The 19,283-nt window shown below is 40.6% G+C and overlaps 1 protein-coding gene across 1 annotated transcript; it reads left to right on the top strand.

Annotated features, from left to right (window-relative positions):
* The first annotated feature begins 333 nt into the window (after window positions 1-333).
* On the top strand, window positions 334-7,702 carry hapstr1a (HUWE1 associated protein modifying stress responses a). The gene is made up of 4 exons (XM_060901098.1): window positions 334-725; window positions 4,303-4,383; window positions 4,552-4,806; window positions 5,287-7,702. Exons 1-4 carry the CDS (start codon window positions 527-529, stop codon window positions 5,532-5,534), a joined length of 783 nt encoding a protein of 260 aa, XP_060757081.1. The 5' UTR covers window positions 334-526; the 3' UTR covers window positions 5,535-7,702.
* The last annotated feature ends 11,581 nt before the right edge of the window (window positions 7,703-19,283 follow it).

Genomic DNA, 19,283 nt, shown 5'->3' with positions numbered 1-19,283 from the left:
TATATTATCCGAACGTGTGCACTTTGATAAACCCACAAAGAACTAGATACAGGTTGTGTTTTCTTATATTTAGCATCTTTAATAGAGCTTTCCATTGTGAAAACCAAACTTGCTACTGCTATAAATACATGAAAAAGGACCTTGTCATGCACAGAGTTAAAATACGCGCTGGCCCTTTAATTCCACGTGACACGCTTCCGTTCGCGGTTTGATTGGCGTTTGCTCTACCCAATGAAATATTCGGATTAATCCTCGTCCTCGCGAATGGAACAAGAATAGCCAATCGTATTTCCTTTTTGTCCCAGTGGGCGGGGTTTTCCCGGCTGACAAAGTGAGCGTTGTCAGTTCAGAACCCTAAACACGTCAAAGAAGTTGGTCGGGAAGATCCGACTCAAACAAACCTCATTGTTTATCGATTCCTAATATGATGTTTCATGTGAATTGAAGACAGTTCGCCAACTGTGAAGTTTCACACCTTTACGGTCCACAAAGTGAACTTTATTTTGGACTTTTTTGAGTCTTTTTCATGATGGAGGATCGAAAAGAAGAAAACGAGGCAGAGATTCAGGAACACGGACCTGAACATTGGTTTTCAAACTGGGAGAGGCAGTGCCTTGCCGAGGCCGACCAGGAAGAACCGAGCGAAGACCAAGTCGATCAAAACCGAGAAAAACTCTGGCATATGTTTCAAAATTCGGCGACGGCGGTGGCGCAGCTTTATAAAGGTCTGCTCTGAGCACTTGCTTTCTCTGAATGCTAGCTGCGCTTTATTTTATTTTGTTTCACATCCATGTTCAGGCAAGTTCCTGGTCATGTGATTTAAAGATTGCCCAATCAGAACAAGGTCGTGCTCCTTGATTGGCTCGTGGCTCGTTGGGTCGCGGAAAGGCTCGCGAATTATAATGAAGGGGGCGGGATTTTGTTTTACGGGTGCGAAAAGAACGACCGCTACACTTTTTTTAAGTCAGCTGTTAGCTTTTATATGTCAAATGTTAGCTAGCTGGATTTGGCTAGTCTGTTTATTTGTCGACTAAATAATGTTTGCTGGGTTTTTACTGCGATTTTGATTTGATATAATTTTGGTCAAGTTTATTTGTCAGCCTTTGTGCTAGGTTTCTCTCGCTGGCTCAGCGTTATGAGCACTTTAATTAAAACGCCTCAGCGGAGTTAGCATGTAGCTATGAGGTCGTTTTTCATTCACTTCACTTGAATTGGATCAAAATATTAACCGGTTAATCTTGACTGGACCGTGCTCCACCAATTCCTGAAGCGAATTTTAGAGAAACGTTTGATTTTCGACGACGGTGATGACTAGCTCGCTCGCTAAGCTCAGACAGATGGATGTGATAAAGCGTGGTGAAGAAAGTGAGTCACTGAGTATTTCAGTGCTTTATTTCTGTTTGTGGTGATTTAATGTCAGTGTCAGGTGTGAATTCAGAGAAGCGGCTGATGGTGACAGCAGTCAAGTCTGTAAACATCCTGGAGCTCAGGGGTTGGCAAAATACCGACGGGTCACCGACTACGGATGACGTAAATATAATAATAATAATAATAATCTATTATTATTATGATGATTATTATTATCATCATCATCATAAATACGGATTTGTTATGGATGACGTATCAGGGATGGTTAATTTGACGGACGTTGCTCCAAGTCAACGCAACAATGACACTGACGTCACAAAGCTCGTCTCCATGGTGACGATATCTGCCCATGGTAGCTCCATGAAGGAGGTAGAAGCACCAGATCAAGTCGAGCCAACGCTCGCTAATCCGCAGACGAGTCTTTCAAAAAGAGATGTGGAACAGCTAATATTGTTCTCTCCACATTCACTGGATATGAGCAATCGCACGTTCTGATTGGCTGCTCAAATCATATCCTAGGATATCAGCTCATATACCGCGAGTAGAGAGAAACAAAATGGCAGCGCGTGTCGCTGAACCAACCAAGGACGAAATAAAAACTCTGCTCGAAAACAAAACCCCAGAAATACACACAAAAAAAGCAACAAAATATGGAATAAAAGTATTTGATGCTAAGAACGTATCTGGTTTATTTTTCAAAAATTATCATCGCACTTTTCACAAATTGCTCCTGTCGTTTCGCCGGTTTGTTTACGTTCTTCATCTTTAAGCATTAAAATTTGTTGGATTTTTTTTTTTTAAGACTGGTTCAAAAGTTTGAAAATGTACAGAACTGAAATGTCCAAGAAAGAATGAAACAAACGTCGAAAGCTATTCTATACCTCGGCAAGATGGCACTTTCTACAAAAAAAAAAAATCAACACCAAAAGTCAATTTGTGCCACCATCGATAGGTTTTTAAGAAGTCCGTCTAAGCAGAAATGATTTTGTCGGATGTTAATAAAATAAAAACGCTCTGTTTCTCAAAATCCAGTGAATCTGGATCGAACGGAACAGTTATTCTACTCAATCTCATCGTACATGGCTTGGAGTTGAGTTGAGTCGAGTCGGTGTAACGTGTCTCGTCGGCGATCAGCTCGTGTACGACTTGATTTTGTGGAATAACTGTTAAATATACAGAGAACATCACTCTGAAATGCCGTTTTTGCCAAAAGGGGGTGAAGTTTATGCATTTCACCCAAAGATTGATGTAGAAAAGTAGTTTCCGTCCCGTCGTCGCCAATCTTTAAGAACATCGTAGTGTTGCATGACATCAGTGATGAATCTCTAAACCGAAGGTATGTGGAAATTGCATCAAGCAAACAAAAATATCCATAAGACCAAAGCCTTCTGTCATTAAGAAAATGGAGATGGTGGGGAGGGAGCAACACAGACCGACTGAAGTGCCACAGAGAAAAGGCAGAAATCACGGACACGCCACTGAATGTCCGTTAAATCCGTTCCCTCAAATGGAAGAAAAACCCCAGAATAAATTTGCAAGCAATTGCAAATGAAGACAAAGGATTTGTTCATTTCGTTGCAACTTTTACGGAGCTTATTGTGATTTTTGGCATGGAAGACAGGTTGAATGAATGAAACCAAAGTCTTCAGTTTCGTCTTCTCATCTTCAAACAGTTAAATGTTTGTGTTGACCTTCATAATTAAAATATCTTACCTGCATTTGCATGTTTATTCATTTTTTACTATTGATATTTCACAGAAAATATCACACGTGATGAAATGATCTTTTTGATTTTCCGTGACCCGTCTGTATTTTGTAAATATCCTGCGGTTCACGGCTATCGGGTGGCGTTTTGGTCACCAGGCTTCACCTTCTCTGGGGCTCAGTTCGGTGACATCAAGGTTTAAAAGCCGTTTCCTGTCTTTCATCGGGTTCCTGTGTGTCCAAGTCTTCCTGAGGTTCTGTTCATGGAAAAGTTGCTCCAAAAGCTGCTACAAGTCCACAGATGACAGCCTGATTTGTCTATTCGTTGAATCATGGTCATTTGCATACCACAGTTTGGAGCATGAAGGACAAATCTCTGGACACCTTTGATTCAGGATTCAGATCTCATCACAGCTCGTTCCCAGGGATTTGGAGATTGGACACACGACAAGTTTATTTATTTAAGTAATTTGTAATTGATTTTGAACATTTTCTGTAAGGTGTCTCCAGCATCAGCAGGTTGTAGCAGTCAGAGGTAAAGCTGTACCTGGGTTTTCTCACCTTCACTTCAGAGGAGTTCACAGTGGGGTAATGCTGATGTTCCAAACCACATTTGGGATTGTGATGATCTGAATTTGACTGTGCCGAGGTGTTTACTGTTTCGCGAAGGTGAACGCCATGAGTTCATGCTCTGTCGGACAGTGTGTCGTGTCACTTTACGTGGCTCATCGCAGGAACATTTTATTTCTAAAATATTTTAATGCATAACTTTTGCATCCTGAAAATGTGATGTTTATTCAAAAACAGTCATCTGTAATGTAATAAAATATGCGCACACCCCCCCCCCCCCCCCCCCCCCAAGTTTAAATTAATACTTGGGCCAGTTGGAGTTGAGCCTTTCAGCAGGGCTCTTGTGGACCACCAGGTGGCGCCTCGCATACCACAGTTTCACTCACTGGTGTTTGAAACGCTGGCGATCTGCGGTTGGGTTGTCAGGAGCGGCGGCGATCCAGAACTTGATCTGCTTTCTGGTTCTGTTTTTCAGTGCTCACTGTATTGAGCGTTCCAGAATTTGCAGCAAACAAACCCAGAGTTCTGTGTCGCACAGCCACCTGCCAGCGTGTTTTCCAGGAAGTTGGCTGTGTTTATTTTGAACTCCAGAAGCGTGTGTGTGTGAGAGAGACGTGAAGCATGTCCAACGCCACCCTCACTTTTATTTTTGTCTTCCAGATCGAGTTTGCCATCAACAAGGACTGTCCCTGTGGGCACCGTTTCAGAACGCAGCAACAGCCGTGACCAACCTGTACAAAGGTACTGTGTGTGTGTGTGTGTGTTCCACCACTGGTTAGTCGTTTTAATCATTTACTCCTGCAATCTTGAGTGAAATCTCTGCTCACAAACCCGCACCGTCTCGACGATGGTTCTGTTGAGCAGCATGACCGGATCTTCAGGGAGTGTTTTGTTTTTAAATGTTAACAGAAAGCGTGGACGCACATCAGAGAAGCTACGAGCTCGGGATCCAAACGGGACAGCAGAGACGCAACAAGGAAGTCTTGGCCTGGGTGAAGAAGCGAAGGAGGACCATCCGGAGAGAGGATCTGATCAGCTTCCTGTGTGGCAAAGCGCTGCCTCCGAGGGTCTCCAGAGCCACGCCCAGAATCCCACCTTCATCAGATCCGGTCTCGTCTGAAGAACCGGACCTCCAGCCTTTCCGTGAAGCCATTGCACTGCATGGTAAGTCAGCAGCATTCCACGTCAAACACCATGTTCAAGCAGAATCGCTGATTCCCTGAGAACTGTTTTTTTTTTTTTTTTAATCCAGCTGCTTGTTGTTTGTAGCATCTGAACTGTAACCTCAATCACCCAGGTCTAATTTAGTTCATGTTTAACATTTTAGACATTAGGAACTCGGAGTAATGTGCTGTTTGAGGAAAATCATCAATGGCAGGGTGATGTCATGAAGCAGAGTCACTGTTCCTCCATGAAAGTTGATGATTTTCCTCGAACAGCACGTCTCTGATTGGTGTATTCCTCTGATTCTACATCAACATGCCAGCAAGGGCAATTTGTTCAACATCACTGTGGTATAAACGTGTGTGTGTGTGTGTGTACGTTCACACACGCGTGCGCACAAACTCATAGACAATGTTTAGAATACAAGGAAAGTCATGTTGTGTGTGGGTTTAAAAAAAAATCTTGCATGTTGTGTCACAGGTCTGAGTGGCGCGATGGCCAGCATCAGCGTCCGATCCGGTACTCCTGGTTCTCCCACCCATGTGAGCGGTGGCTCGAACCCGGGCCGCAGAAGAAATGGCCTCCACGACGTTGACTTGAACACTTTTATCGCAGATGAGATGGCGCTGCACCTGGAGACCAACAGCGGCAGCAGGAAGCGCACAAGCGCCCAGTGCAGCGACATCATCACTGGCTCACCGACCCACAAACGCAACAGGACGATCTGAGCGCGTGCACACACACACACACACACACACTGCTCAAAAATAAAGCCACTTAATCCTCAGTATGTTTCTGTTCCAGTTTAAAAGGAAGCCATTGAACGTGTCGCACGTACAGACACTGTCGTACCTTGACGTTCATGTTCTTTTACTCATTTTGCCACATGATGATTTAATATGTAGATGAGGGGATTAAAACTTAAAAAAAAAAAAATGGAGCAGCCTTAAAGGGACACATCCCCAAAAAATGCTCACTTAGTGCTGATCAGGTAGCTTTCACACGTGACGCATGTTTGTTTTCTGTGACGTCCTTCAGAAAGACGGCTCGCTTCAGAACCAAAAGTCCAGGGCGTGGAGCTGGACCTGATCCTGATTCTCCAACTCCTCGATTCCCAAACCCAGGACAGACTTCAGCACTTGGTCAAGTTGTCTCCGCCCAGGTAGGAGGAGCTGGATCAGGTCTGACTCCACCCTCTGGATGCCATGCCCCCCCCGGTTCTGCAGCGAAGGATGCGTTCTGCTTTTTCACCTCTTGACCAAGTGTGCTCGGAAAACAAGACAAACTAACACGAAGGACAAATCGGTGGTGTAAAATAAGATTTCTGAAGTCGGCTTGAGCATTGAAAACTTAATTGCTGATTTTACACTGTCGTTAAAATTAACCAAGTGTGTGTTTTAGGATTTAAAAAAAAAAAAGCAAAAGCACGACAGACAGTGTTGGCTTTTTTTTTTTTTGTTTGTTTTCTTTCCCCTTCTTCACCCCCCGGAGGCCGAGTGTGAAAGCACCCTCAAGTTGACCCCTAATTCCAGTTTGATATTTTCAGGTGAAGTTCTCAGCCTCACGCTGCCGTAATTGCGACAAACGATCCTGACTGTGTTTCTCGCACAGTATTGCCACTTTATCCACCCGGAACTCTCTGGTGTTTCTAGGACTTGAAAGGCTGTTTGCTTCACAAGCCATGTTCATATTTGTTTAATATATATATCTTTGTCTTCATCTTGCTTTTTCTTGCACATCATGGCCTCTTCTTATTTTCTGTTGAAGAGTCAGTCTCCGGGGGAAAGCGCCTGACTGTCCCGTACTTTTCCCTGTTGCTGAGGTTGCACCTTTTGATGTGTGGAGGAAATGTGGAGATGGTAGACCTTTTTTAAATGAATAATAATTAATAAATAATGTGAACCATCTCAAGCTTTCGGTCTCCAGTTCTGTGTTAAAGATGCGTAAAGGTCTGCTCTCATGAAAGTCCAACATCAGCAACAAGGAAAAGCCCAGTTTTGTCCCGTGGTGTTCTTTGGCGAGTCTGGAGAGCGATGCTTCAGATCTGTTTCAGTTGCAATAAAAATCAAAATTATCATGAGCTCATCTTCAAATGTTTGTACGTCTTGTGAAATTTTCTTTCTTTTTGTGCAATGAAGAAAAAGTCAGTGGCTCAATCAGGTTGAAGAGGAAACTTTGTTTTGTTTGTTGATGATGGATTTATTTAAAGCGTTCTTTTTAAAATCCAGGTTTCTCAAAGGACACATCAGGGTCCGACGCAAAGGGGGGAGGGGAAAATCCTAGAAATGTCTTCATTTACAAATTTTTCACCTGATCTGGAATATTAATTGTTTTACATTTCCACACCACGTCATCAGACAATTTTTGTCTTAATTATTGAAAAGTCTTTTGGATTAGAATTTTAAGACGGATGTTACTGAGGTCACTGTTTAGATTTTATTGTGAGAGGAAATGAAGCAGTTTTTGATCAGTTGTTAAGGGTGTTTTTTTTTTTTTTTTGTTGTTTTTAAATTATAAATTTCAGAAAAGGAAAAAAGTTTGCTTTGAAATTTTGGTGTGTTAAATGTTTCGGTCCCAAATGAAGCACATGACCTTCTCTTCTTTCTCCTTTTTTCTCTACTTTTCATCGCCAAATCTTACAAAACACTACCTGGCCCCGGTTGCGGAGGATCCATGAACAATTTAATTCTGTTTTTCCATAAAAGGGTTTAAAAAAAAAAAAAAAAAAAGTCGTCCCTGAAAACGACTTGGTTGCAGTTTGACTTTTAGTTGTATGTGCAAAAAAAAAAAAAGTGATGTTTACAGCATTCTGCCACAGAAATGTTTGTAAATTATTTGCTGAAATAAATAAAAATGTTCTAATGTTGTTGTTTTTTTATTATTCCTTCCCCCATTTTCTTTCCATCATCCCCAAAACACTGTCAGTTTCATCTCAGAAATGTAAAGAATTTCAATAAACTTTGAGAAATTTTGAAAAATACTTTATTGGTGTTTCCAAATTTTGATTGATTAATTGATAAACGGAAGTGACAAATATTCAGACCGTAATCAATACTCCTGGCTTTATTAATTATTTAAAAATTGTTGGATGTATTCACTTTCTGTACAAAAATTCTATCTTGCTGATGTGTAAAATATGGAAAAAAATCTCGATCAGAAGCTTTGTCCTGTACCTCAGTCTTAATATCTAAAGTCGCAAAGACTTTAAAAGCATGTTCCAGTAATATTAATCCTGTGGTTACGAATAATAAATTCAGTCTTTACTGAAGGAGTCTCCATTGTCCAGCTGTGACTTCAGTTTTCCAAAAATATGTGCACTCCTGACCAAGATACCCATCTGAACATCTCATTCCAGATTTATTCCCCTTTCTTCTCATAAACTCCACTCTTCCGGGAAGGTTTTCCTCTTGATTTTTGGGTGTGGCTGTGGGCATTTGTATTTGTTCATGAGTGAAATCAGGCCCTGATTTTCCAGTTCATCCCAAAGGTGTTGAGTGGGTTTGAGTTCAGTCAGGCCTCTGTGCAGGACACTTGCTGTCTTCCACTCCAACCTTCACACACCATGTCTTCATGGAGCTCTTGTGCTTTGTGCACGGGTTCATTGTCATGCTGATGCTGGAACAGGTTTTGCTCCAGTGAAGGGAAACTGTCATGCTGCAGCGTACAAAGACGTGCAATACGATTGTGTGATTCCAGCTTTGTGGGAACAGTTTGAGGAAGAACCTCAATCCTCAAGAATCAGGTGTCCACATACTTTTGACTATATCGTGTCAGAACAGCTCAAGCAATATTCCAGGACACCCAAATCCAGCTCATCACACTCATCAGTTTCATGAATTTATCAGATGTGTTCAGTGTGAACTGACACTGCATGAGTGCACTAGAATGAGTGCACTAGTTAGTGCACTCAACAGGCTACAGGAGTGGAGATTTGAGACAGAGCGAGAACCTGAGCTTGTCTCACAGCGACGCTGCAGTACCGAAACCGACCACTGAGTGTCAGTGTTGTTCCTCTAATCCCACAATCAGCTGATTTTAGAAAATGTGAGGATTTTTTTCTTCCTTCGGATTTATTACATTACTTATAAACATCTCATCTCATTATCTGTAGCCGCTTTATCCTGTTCTACAGGGTCACAGGCAAGCTGGAGCCTATCCCAGCTGACTACGGGCGAAAGGCGGGGTTCACCCTGGACAAGTCGCCAGGTCATCACAGGGCTGACACATAGACACAGACAACCATTCACACTCACATTCACACCTACGCTCAATTTAGAGTCACCAGTTAACCTAACCTGCATGTCTTTGGACTGTGGGGGAAACCGGAGCACCCGGAGGAAACCCACGCGGACACGGGGAGAACATGCAAACTCAACACAGAAAAGCCCTCGCCAGCCACGGGGCTTAAACCCGGACCTTCTTGCTGTGAGGCGACAGCGCTAACCACTACACCACCGTGCCGCCTACTTATAAACATAACACTGAAATTCTGATATATTATTGATGAGTTCTTATGAGTTATGAACATCAGTCCAAGGTTGATTATTTTCCTACAACAGCATCATTTTATTATGTTTTTTTTTTTTTTCTTCCAGAGACAACTGTGGCCTGAAGGTTAGAGAAACAGCCTTGGGCCTAAAGGGTTGCTGGCTTGATTCCCAGGTTGAGCAGAAAAACTTCTAAGGGGAGTTGAGTGAATGATGTATCAGTGCCCCAACTGCTCCCTGGGTGTTGTTGTATCGCTTGTGTGTGGCTTAAACACAGAGAGGAATTTCACTGTGCTTTTGTACGTCTGACAAATAAAGTCTTCTTCTTCCACCACACCACACCACACCGTTTGCCATGGATTACATTTATTCCTTACGAAAGAGCGACACATCATACTTTTTAAAAAAAATACGTTTCCTGTTCTGTATAATGTTGTGGAACATCTGCAAAACAAGTTGGAGCCGGAGGTAAAGCGATACATTTTTCAAAGTCTTCAGGACAGACGTGTTTATATTTTGAGCTGTTTTATTTATTTATTTATTTAGTCTTGTGAACTTGAAGACTGAGAAAAAAGACAGACTGGTGAGAGAAAGACTGTTTATAGCTGCTATAACGTAAGTGAGAACAGGAACTAACTTGTTTCAGAGAAGTTCCACAGCTGTAAATGGATAAAAATGATCACATGTTCTTCCATCAAAAAAAGGGATTATTGGCAAATTCTGGTGGTATACACTACCATTCAAAAGTTTGGGGTCACTTTGAAATGTCCTTATTTTTGAAAGAAAAGCACTGTTCTTTTCAATGAAGATCACTTTAAACTAATCGGAAATCCACTCTATACATTGCTAATGTGCTAAATGACTATTCTAGCTGCAAATGTCTGGTTTTTGGTGCAATATCTCCATAGGTGTATAGAGGCCCATTTCCAGCAACTCTCACTCCAGTGTTCTAATGGTACAATGTGTTTGCTCATTGCCTCAGAAGGCTAATGGATGATTAGAAAACCCTTGTACAATCATGTTAGCACAGCTGAAAACAGTTGAGCTCTTTAGAGAAGCTATAAAACTGACCTTCCTTTGAGCAGATTGAGTTTCTGGAGCATCACATTTGTGGGGTCGATTAAATGCTCAAAATGGCCAGAAAAATGTCTCGACTATATTTTCTATTCATTTTACAACTTATGGTGGTAAATAAAAGTGTGACTTTTCATGGAAAACACAAAATTGTCTGGGTGACCCCAAACTTTTGAACGGTAGTGTACGTGTATATTTAACAGTTATTCCACGAAATCGAGTCGTACACGAGCTGATAGTCGGCTATAATCCGGGTACGACAAGATTGAGTGGAATAACTGTTTTATTCTATCCACATTCACAGAAATTTGAGAAACAGATAGTGTTGCCACCTGTCCCGGTTTTTCCTGATTGTCCCGGATTTTCATGGTCTGTCCCGGAAAAAAAAATAAAAATCCGGGACACTGAATGTCCCGGTTTTTTGTACATGATGGGCAAAATGTGTATTTCAACTTGCGCGCCAGCTGAGAACCAGTTTGTTTTTCCATAGCTCGCCCGTGCTAAGCGCCACTAAGCGGAGCCACGTCATCACGTCGCTGAATACGTCATTACGTCGCTGTATACGTCACTTACGTCGCTGTATACGTCAGTTACGGCGCTACGTTTACATAAACCTTGGCGCGAATATCAAAGCAAAAACACGGAAGAAGCAGCAGTAACAACAACAATAATAATAATAATAATAATGGATGACTTCGCATTTGTACAGCTGCTGCTTCTCGGCGCTTAAAAATGGCGATCTTTCATGGTCTTGTTATTGTTGTTGGTCTTAACAACTCCGCCCCCCCGCTGACGTAAGCGGTTCTTTCCTCTGGCCCAGCAGAGAGTTGGTGCAGCCTGGAACCGGCTTGGACTGATAAAAGAAACAGACTCTCTGTTGCAATGGTGAAGGCTGAGCTTCAAGTCAGGCTAAACTTTCAGTTGTCCTGTACTGAGTTCAAGACATTCATTGAAAATCAGCCAGGACTCATAGCAGCAGCAAAGAAAAACACCAAATATAAATGGAAAATTAGGTAAGGTTTTGGTGAATTAAATGAAATAGTGTAGTGTAGTAACATACTCCTGTATGTACTGTATGTGCCAAGTTATATCAGTTCCATGTCCTCCTATGTATTTGTTTAGCCAAGAGCAGCAGAGGCACAGGCAAGCACAAGCAAAGCACACACCACACTCTAAGCAATCAGGTAAGCTGTTTGACACTACACCTTACACTGTTACATTCAGGTATTCTTAGATACAATGAAAAATTAGATTATTTATTTTTATTCCAGTGGGCGGCACGGTGGTGTAGTGGTTAGCGCTGTCGCCTCACAGCAAGAAGGTCCTGGGTTCGAGCCCCGGGGCCGCCGAGGGCCTTTCTGTGCGGAGTTTGCATGTTCTCCCCGTGTCCGCGTGGGTTTCCTCCGGGTGCTCCGGTTTCCCCCACAGTCCAAAGACATGCAGGTTAGGTTAACTGGTGGCTCTAAATTGACCATAGGTGTGAATGTGAGTGTGAATGGTTGTCTGTGTCTATGTGTCAGCCCTGTGATGACCTGGCGACTTGTCCAGGGTGTACCCCGCCTTTCACCCATAGTCAGCTGGGATAGGCTCCAGCTTGCCTGCGACCCTGTAGAAGGATAAAGCGGCTAGAGATAATGAGATGAGATGAGATTTTTATTCCACATAAGCAAACAAACAGAACTTAATTATGTATTTCCCTTTTACCTGTGCCCACTACTGCCCCCAGGTGTCCACAACCAAAAACTGTTGGAAATAAACCAAAATACTGAAGACCTAGCCTAGTAAACTAGACCCACCCGCCTAGCGGCCAAAAATATTTTTGCCTAGCGAATGGGTCTAGCCTCGCACCATGTAAACAAAAACACTCCGGGCATCAAATCGTGCCCGCCAATCACAACGCAAGGTTTTTGTTTGGATTCTTTGGGCGGGCTTTTGCAGGAGTGACGACAAAGCTGCGCGACGCTGGAGAAAGCGCAACAGGAAAGATGGCTACGGCTAGTGAACAGCGCGCGTTTGACTCCGCTTTGGAATCAGTTGTAGAAGAATTAGACTTGGAGTTTTGGTTGAAACATGAGCAGGAAGAGGCTCTCCGCTCATTCCTTTTCAAGAAGGACGTTTTCGCTGTTTTGCCGACCGGCTATGGCAAAAGTCTGATCTACCAGCTGGCTCCGCTCGTAGCCAAAAGGATGGGGCTAGTTTGTGCAGTACGAAGAATTAATAAACAGCTTTGAAACATTACTTTTTGATTGTTTCTTATTTTCCCGTTATTTTAAATTTAAGGGAAATTATTTCACCAAACACCACTAAATAAAAACTCTCAAAAACAGTTTAAGCAAACCCTTGAAAAACACTTGGGGAAAAAAATAAGAGTGTATGTTAAGTATGTGGTACAGACTCCAAACTTGTGTTCATTATCTCCAAACTTCTTAATATCTAGAACATGTTTATTAATTAATACGCATTTTGAAAAATTATTTATTTCAAGGCCTCCCCCACTGCTTTCTGTCGCTCTGACTACGTCACAGTCACTGTTGCGCTGATTGGTCAGAGCGTTGGCCTATACGCACAGAGACAGTTTGAAAGACAGCGGTTTGTTCCTCCTACCCGCTTCGGAAATGTCTACGGATCGAGGCCAGACTAAATATTCACATTTAGTCTGGCTTGCCAGGCTAATGAAGACCTGCTACATTATGTAAAGCAATTAACTAAACAAATAACTAGCAAAAGCGTCATTTTTACTAATTAGAGCAATACAGTTTCAGCGTAGAAGGGCGATTTTTGTCTTGGGTTAGATGTGTGAAGGGCACCGTTGCTTACAAGCAAAAAGGTCGATTGGATGATCGAAATGTCCAGGATTTTTGTCAGACACAGGTGGCAACCCTAGAAACAGAGCATTTTTATTTTTATTTTTTGCAAATTCGGTCAATAAAAACTTGATACAAAACGTCAGAGAAAATCATTTCCACTTAGAATGTAAACAAACCAGCGAAATGACAGTCGCAATTTTTGAAAAATGTAATAATAATGATAAAATTCTTGAAAAATAAAAAAAGATGCGTTCTTACCACCAATTTTTTCAGCCCATATTTTGTTGCTTTTTTGTATTTTTGTTTTCAAGTTGAGTTTTTATTTCATCCTTGGTTGGTACAGTAACACGCTCTGCCATTTTGTTGTTGTTGTTGTTGTTCTTCTTCTTCTTCTTTAGGATTTTTTGATGGTTGTTAAACCAATTTAAAGGTGCATTACTGCCACTGACTGGGCTGGAGTGTGGAACAGGTGATATTGGGGGAAGGGGACTCTATTCTTTTAGCTATTTCTGTTTCTTTTAAATATTTGATAACAAAGCCGCCATTTTGTTTGTCTCTACTCACGGTATATGAGCTGATATCCTTGTAGGAGAGTAGCCAATCAGAGCACGCTATTGCTCATATCCAGTGAATGTGGATAGAATAAATATATTTATATATCGATGTAAAGGGAATAACACACTTCAGGATGTGCTGTATTTGAAAAATAATCATCTTCAGGATGGGAACAGCGAATCCACATTGTCACACCACTCTGTCGTTGATGATTTTCCAATCACAGCACAAAATGGAGTGTTTGATTCCTTGTGTATTTCCTTTATTTTGTTTGAAGGGTATACAAACTTTTGCATTGCAATAGAAGTGACAGAATACGATTGCAGTGCATCACTTAGTAGACAAGCACCACACACACACACACACACACACACACACACACACACACACACACACACACACACACACACACACACACACACAGTGTCTGCTATCAGACATGATGGCACATTTGCTCTCATTTAAAATAAATGATACAGAAAGCGAGACACCAGGACGAAGATGAGCTCTTAATAATAGATGAGTCCATTATTCAGCTGAAATCATCCAGACAAGAACACACAGGAAAAAATAAACACCAATTACGCCTGGAGGTCATTAAGAGACCAGCGATCATCTGATCACCAGAGACACTGAGAGGTTACTAAAGTTCATTTCATCCAAAATTATCCCAAAACGTCAACTTTGATTTGTTTATTAAAAAAAAAAAAAAAAATCCTACTTTGTGATCTGGACTTGAGTGTCAGAAAGTTGCTTTAAAAATGTCACACATAAACAAAAATAAAATTATACAGTATGTTGTGTGGTTTCATCATCACAAACTTCATAGAAAATTACATTTTAATATAAAAAAAGCACATTTGATGTAAAACGGTGGCGAATTTCCAGTCTTCTTTCATGGCCAGATTTTATGCAAAAAGTCAAACTTTTATTTATTTTACATCTTCAGGACACAGTTTACAGCATAAAACATACATTTGATAATTTCTAAAATTAAAATTTCTGTCTAAAACACCATTTTTAACACTAAAACATTTTTCAGTGATTTTAAAATGATGTTAAATGTGTCAGACTCCACACCTGATCAGACATTTTGTTTTAAATCTGCTGAAGATTTCTTTATTGTATAATACAGTCCTGTGCAAAAGTCTTTGGCACATGTAAAGAAATGCTGTTGATGAAAAACGGCTTAAAAATAATGAAATGAAACGTTTAAACATTTTAAAAAAACATTATAAACAGTAATCAGTGAGCCATAATAAATGAAACAAAGTCAGTATTTGGTGTGAGATGAAATTCCCTTTGCTTAAAAAAAAAAAAATCCGTCTGAGGTCCAGTGAGTGCAGTTTTACGTGGAAATGATCTGTAGGTTTTCCTGAGCATCTTACAGAACCAGCCACAGTTCTTCTGGACGCTTTGACTGTCACACTCGCTTCTTCATTTTACACCAAAACCCAGCAGCCTTCATTATGCTTTCTTTTTCCATCTGAAAAGTGCTCTCTTATGGAATATACTGCTCAGACATGCTGCAAACATTTTTGTATTTTGAGTGTCACACTCGCTTCTTCATTTTACACCAAAATTTTTGCACCAGTAGCCTTCATTATGTTTTGCTTTTTAATCTGAAAAGTGCTCACTTCTGGAATATACTGCTCAGATTCAAACTTTCTTTTTCCTGTAATATTTAATTTTGTGCTGGAAAAAAATGAACATTTGGAACTCTAAAATGATTTTGTAATGTTTTGACTCTATAATGTAGAAGTCATAAAAGAGAACTCTATGACAAAGTTTGTATGAAAAAAATATAGGGGGCTAAGACTTTTGCACAGGACCGTGTACAACCCCAATTCCAAAAAAGTTGGGACAAAGTACAAATTGTAAATAAAAACGGAATGCAATAATTTACAAATCTCAAAAACTGATATTGTATTCACAATAGAACATAGACAACATATCAAATGTCGAAAGTGAGACATTTTGAAATTTCATGCCAAATATTGGCTCATTTGAAATTTCATGACAGCAACACATCTCAAAAAAGTTGGGACGGGGAAATAAGAGGCTGGAAAAGTTAAAGGTACAAAAAAGGAACAGCTGGAGGACCAAATTGCAACTCATTAGGTCAATTGGCAATAGGTCATTAACATGACTGGGTATAAAAAGAGCATCTTGGAGTGGCAGCGGCTCTCAGAAGTAAAGATGGGAAGAGGATCACCAATCCCCCTAATTCTGCACCGACAAATAGTGGAGCAATATCAGAAAGGAGTTCGACAGTGTAAAATTGCAAAGAGTTTGAACATATCATCATCTACAGTGCATAATATCATCAAAAGATTCAGAGAATCTGGAAGAATCTCTGTGCGTAAGGGTCAAGGCCGGAAAACCATACTGGGTGCCCGTGATCTTCGGGCCCTTAGACGGCACTGCATCACATACAGGCATGCTTCTGTATTGGAAATCACAAAATGGGCTCAGGAATATTTCCAGAGAACATTATCTGTGAACACAATTCACCGTGCCATCCGCCGTTGCCAGCTAAAACTCTATAGTTCAAAGAAGAAGCCGTATCTAAACACGATCCAGAAGCGCAGACGTCTTCTCTGGGCCAAGGCTCATTTAAAATGGACTGTGGCAAAGTGGAAAACTGTTCTGTGATCAGACGAATCAAAATTTGAAGTTCTTTACGGAAATCGGGGACGCCGTGTCATTCGGACTAAAGAGGAGAAGGACGACCCAAGTTGTTATCAGCGCTCAGTTCAGAAGCCTGCATCTCTGATGGTATGGGGTTGCGTTAGTGCGTGTGGCATGGGCAGCTTACACATCTGGAAAGACACCGTCAATGCTGAAAGGTATATCCAGGTTCTAGAGCAACATATGCTCCCATCCAGACGACGTCTCTTTCAGGGAAGACCTTGCATTTTCCAACATGACAATGCCAAACCACATACTGCATCAATTACAGCATCATGGCTGCATAGAAGAAGGGTCCGGGTACTGAACTGGCCAGCCTGCAGTCCAGATCTTTCACCCATAGAAAACATTTGGCGCATCATAAAACGGAAGATACGACAAAAAAGACCTAAGACAGTTGAGCAACTAGAATCCTACATTAGACAAGAATGGGTTAACATTCCTCTCCCTAAACTTGAGCAACTTGTCTCCTCAGTCCCCAGACGTTTACAGACTGTTGTAAAGAGAAAAGGGGATGTCTCACAGTGGGAAACATGGCCTTGTCCCAACTTTTTTGAGATGTGGTGTTGTCATGAAATTTAAAATCACCTAATTTTTCTCTTTATATTATACATTTTCTCAGTTTAAACATTTGATATGTCATCTATGTTCTATTCTGAATAAAATATGGAATTTTGAAACTTCCACATCATTGCATTCCGTTTTTATTTACAATTTGTACTTTGTCCCAACTTTTTTGGAATCGGGGTTGTATGTTTGTGCTCAAAAGGAAACAAAATAATTGAAAATAACATGAAGTATAATCAATTTAAATTACATTTACACATCATTTGCTTCTTCTTCTTCTTCTTCTTTTTGAATTTCCGTGATGGAAAGACTTCGCTTTGCACTAACAAGCTGTTAAATTTTTCTACAGTGTAGGACAAAACTGAAGACATCAGAACTATGAAAATAACATCTAGAATATATATATATATATATATATATATATATATATATATATATATATATATATGTTATTTACCAGCTGGGAGGTCCGTATGGTGAAATGCCGTGACTGAGCTCTTGAAAGTGCTGAGCGAGGCCCTCTGGGCCGAGGTCAGTATTCAAGGCCGAGGTCACAGTATTTCACCATATGGACCGACATTAAGCTGGTAAATAATATATTTATTTTTTTCTTTACCAAGTTCTAACAGAAAACGAGAGTGCCTGAAAGGGAAAACTGAGCCGAGGCGAGGTGAGCTGCCATTTTGAATCCTCATTCACGGCTGTAATGCAAATGGCTTCCTCCTCGGTATACAAGTGCACTTCCATGGCAGGAAAAAAACTACATTTTGCCACCTATGTAGTCCCCTATTTATACAAATAGGAGTCATTCAGGATTCAGCTATGTTTTTGCTCGGTGTTAGCAACAGTTACAGGTTTTAGCTTTCTCTTGAAATGTTTTCTTTTATTTCTTCTTCCTCAGGGTAGTAAAACTCGCTTTCGCTGTGAACACTGTTGTTATCGCTATCCGTGCTGTAAAATTAATGCTATTATTCTGAAAAATGCTGGCAAAAATTTCTTCGATTTTTGATAATCTTAGAAATAAATCTTATTAAAAAAGGTAAATTGCAAAAAATGCTACTATGTTTGTTGTTGTTGTGAACGAGTGAGTCACCAGAGGTCCGTAACCGGGGTCCGTAACTGGGGTCCGTACCGTAGGATATGGACCCGCTCGCCAGCCAATCAGAGCGCAGGATTTGATGAAACCTGCACTGCAAAAAAAAAAATAAACTGAATTATTCAGTGAACAAAAAAAAGTCTTTAAAAAACATGTGAGATTCTTCAGCGTATCCAGCGTTTCCCTTGATGACGCTTTACACGCTATTGGCATTATCTTTACCAGCTTCATGAAGGAGTCACCTGCAAGGCTTTTCAATCAACAGGTGTGTCTCGTCAAAAGTTAATTAGTGGACGAGTTTCTTGCCTTCTTAATGTGTCTGAGATCAAACAGTAAATAAGAAATAATAATAAAAACCCAGAAAATAGCCTGATATTTGACAGTTATTCCATGAAATCGAGTCGTACATGAGCTGATAGTCGGCTTTAATCCATGTACGACGAGATTGAGTGGAATAACTGTTTTATTCTATCCACATTCACTGGATTTTGAGAAACAGAGCATTTTTATTTTTTGCAAATTCGATCAATAAAAACTTTCTACAAAACGTCCGACAAAATAATTTCCGCTTAGATTGTAAACAAACTGCCGAAATGACAGGAGCAATTTGTGAAAAAATGTGATAATAATAATAATTCTTGAAAATGAAAAAAGATACGTTCTTACAATCAAATACGTACTTTTATTCCATATTTTGTTGCTTTTTTTGTATTTTTTATTGAGTTTTTATTTTGTCCTCAGTTGGTTCACCGAAATGCTCCCCCATTTTGTTTTTCTCTACTCACAGTATATGAGCTGATATCCTAGTATCTGATGAGAGTAGCCAATCAGAGTGTGCAATTGCTCATATCCAGTGAATGTGGAGATAAAAATATTGATTATAACTGTAGTAATCTATATTATGTCAAGAGAAATGACATCCATCATTACTTTAAGACATGAAGTGACTTTTAATTTATAAAAACAAAGAACAAACATTGAATTAGAATCGTAGATGTGTCCAAACTTTTGACTCCTACTGTATATAGATGTTTTGTGTCCACTGGGATTGACACAGAGAAACAGGAGACGGATAATTTCACCAATACTCTCGTCATCATGTCCTGATTAATCACGTGAAATGGATTCGTCAACACAGCCATGAACTCGAATCGGTGGCTCGTCGTTGAGCCTGTGTGCTCTAATTATAGAGCGGAGTGA

This window comes from Neoarius graeffei, chromosome 20 (genome assembly GCF_027579695.1).
Source record: "Neoarius graeffei isolate fNeoGra1 chromosome 20, fNeoGra1.pri, whole genome shotgun sequence".
Taxonomy (NCBI): domain Eukaryota; kingdom Metazoa; phylum Chordata; class Actinopteri; order Siluriformes; family Ariidae; genus Neoarius; species Neoarius graeffei.
This window is presented reverse-complemented; position numbering and strand designations above follow the sequence as displayed.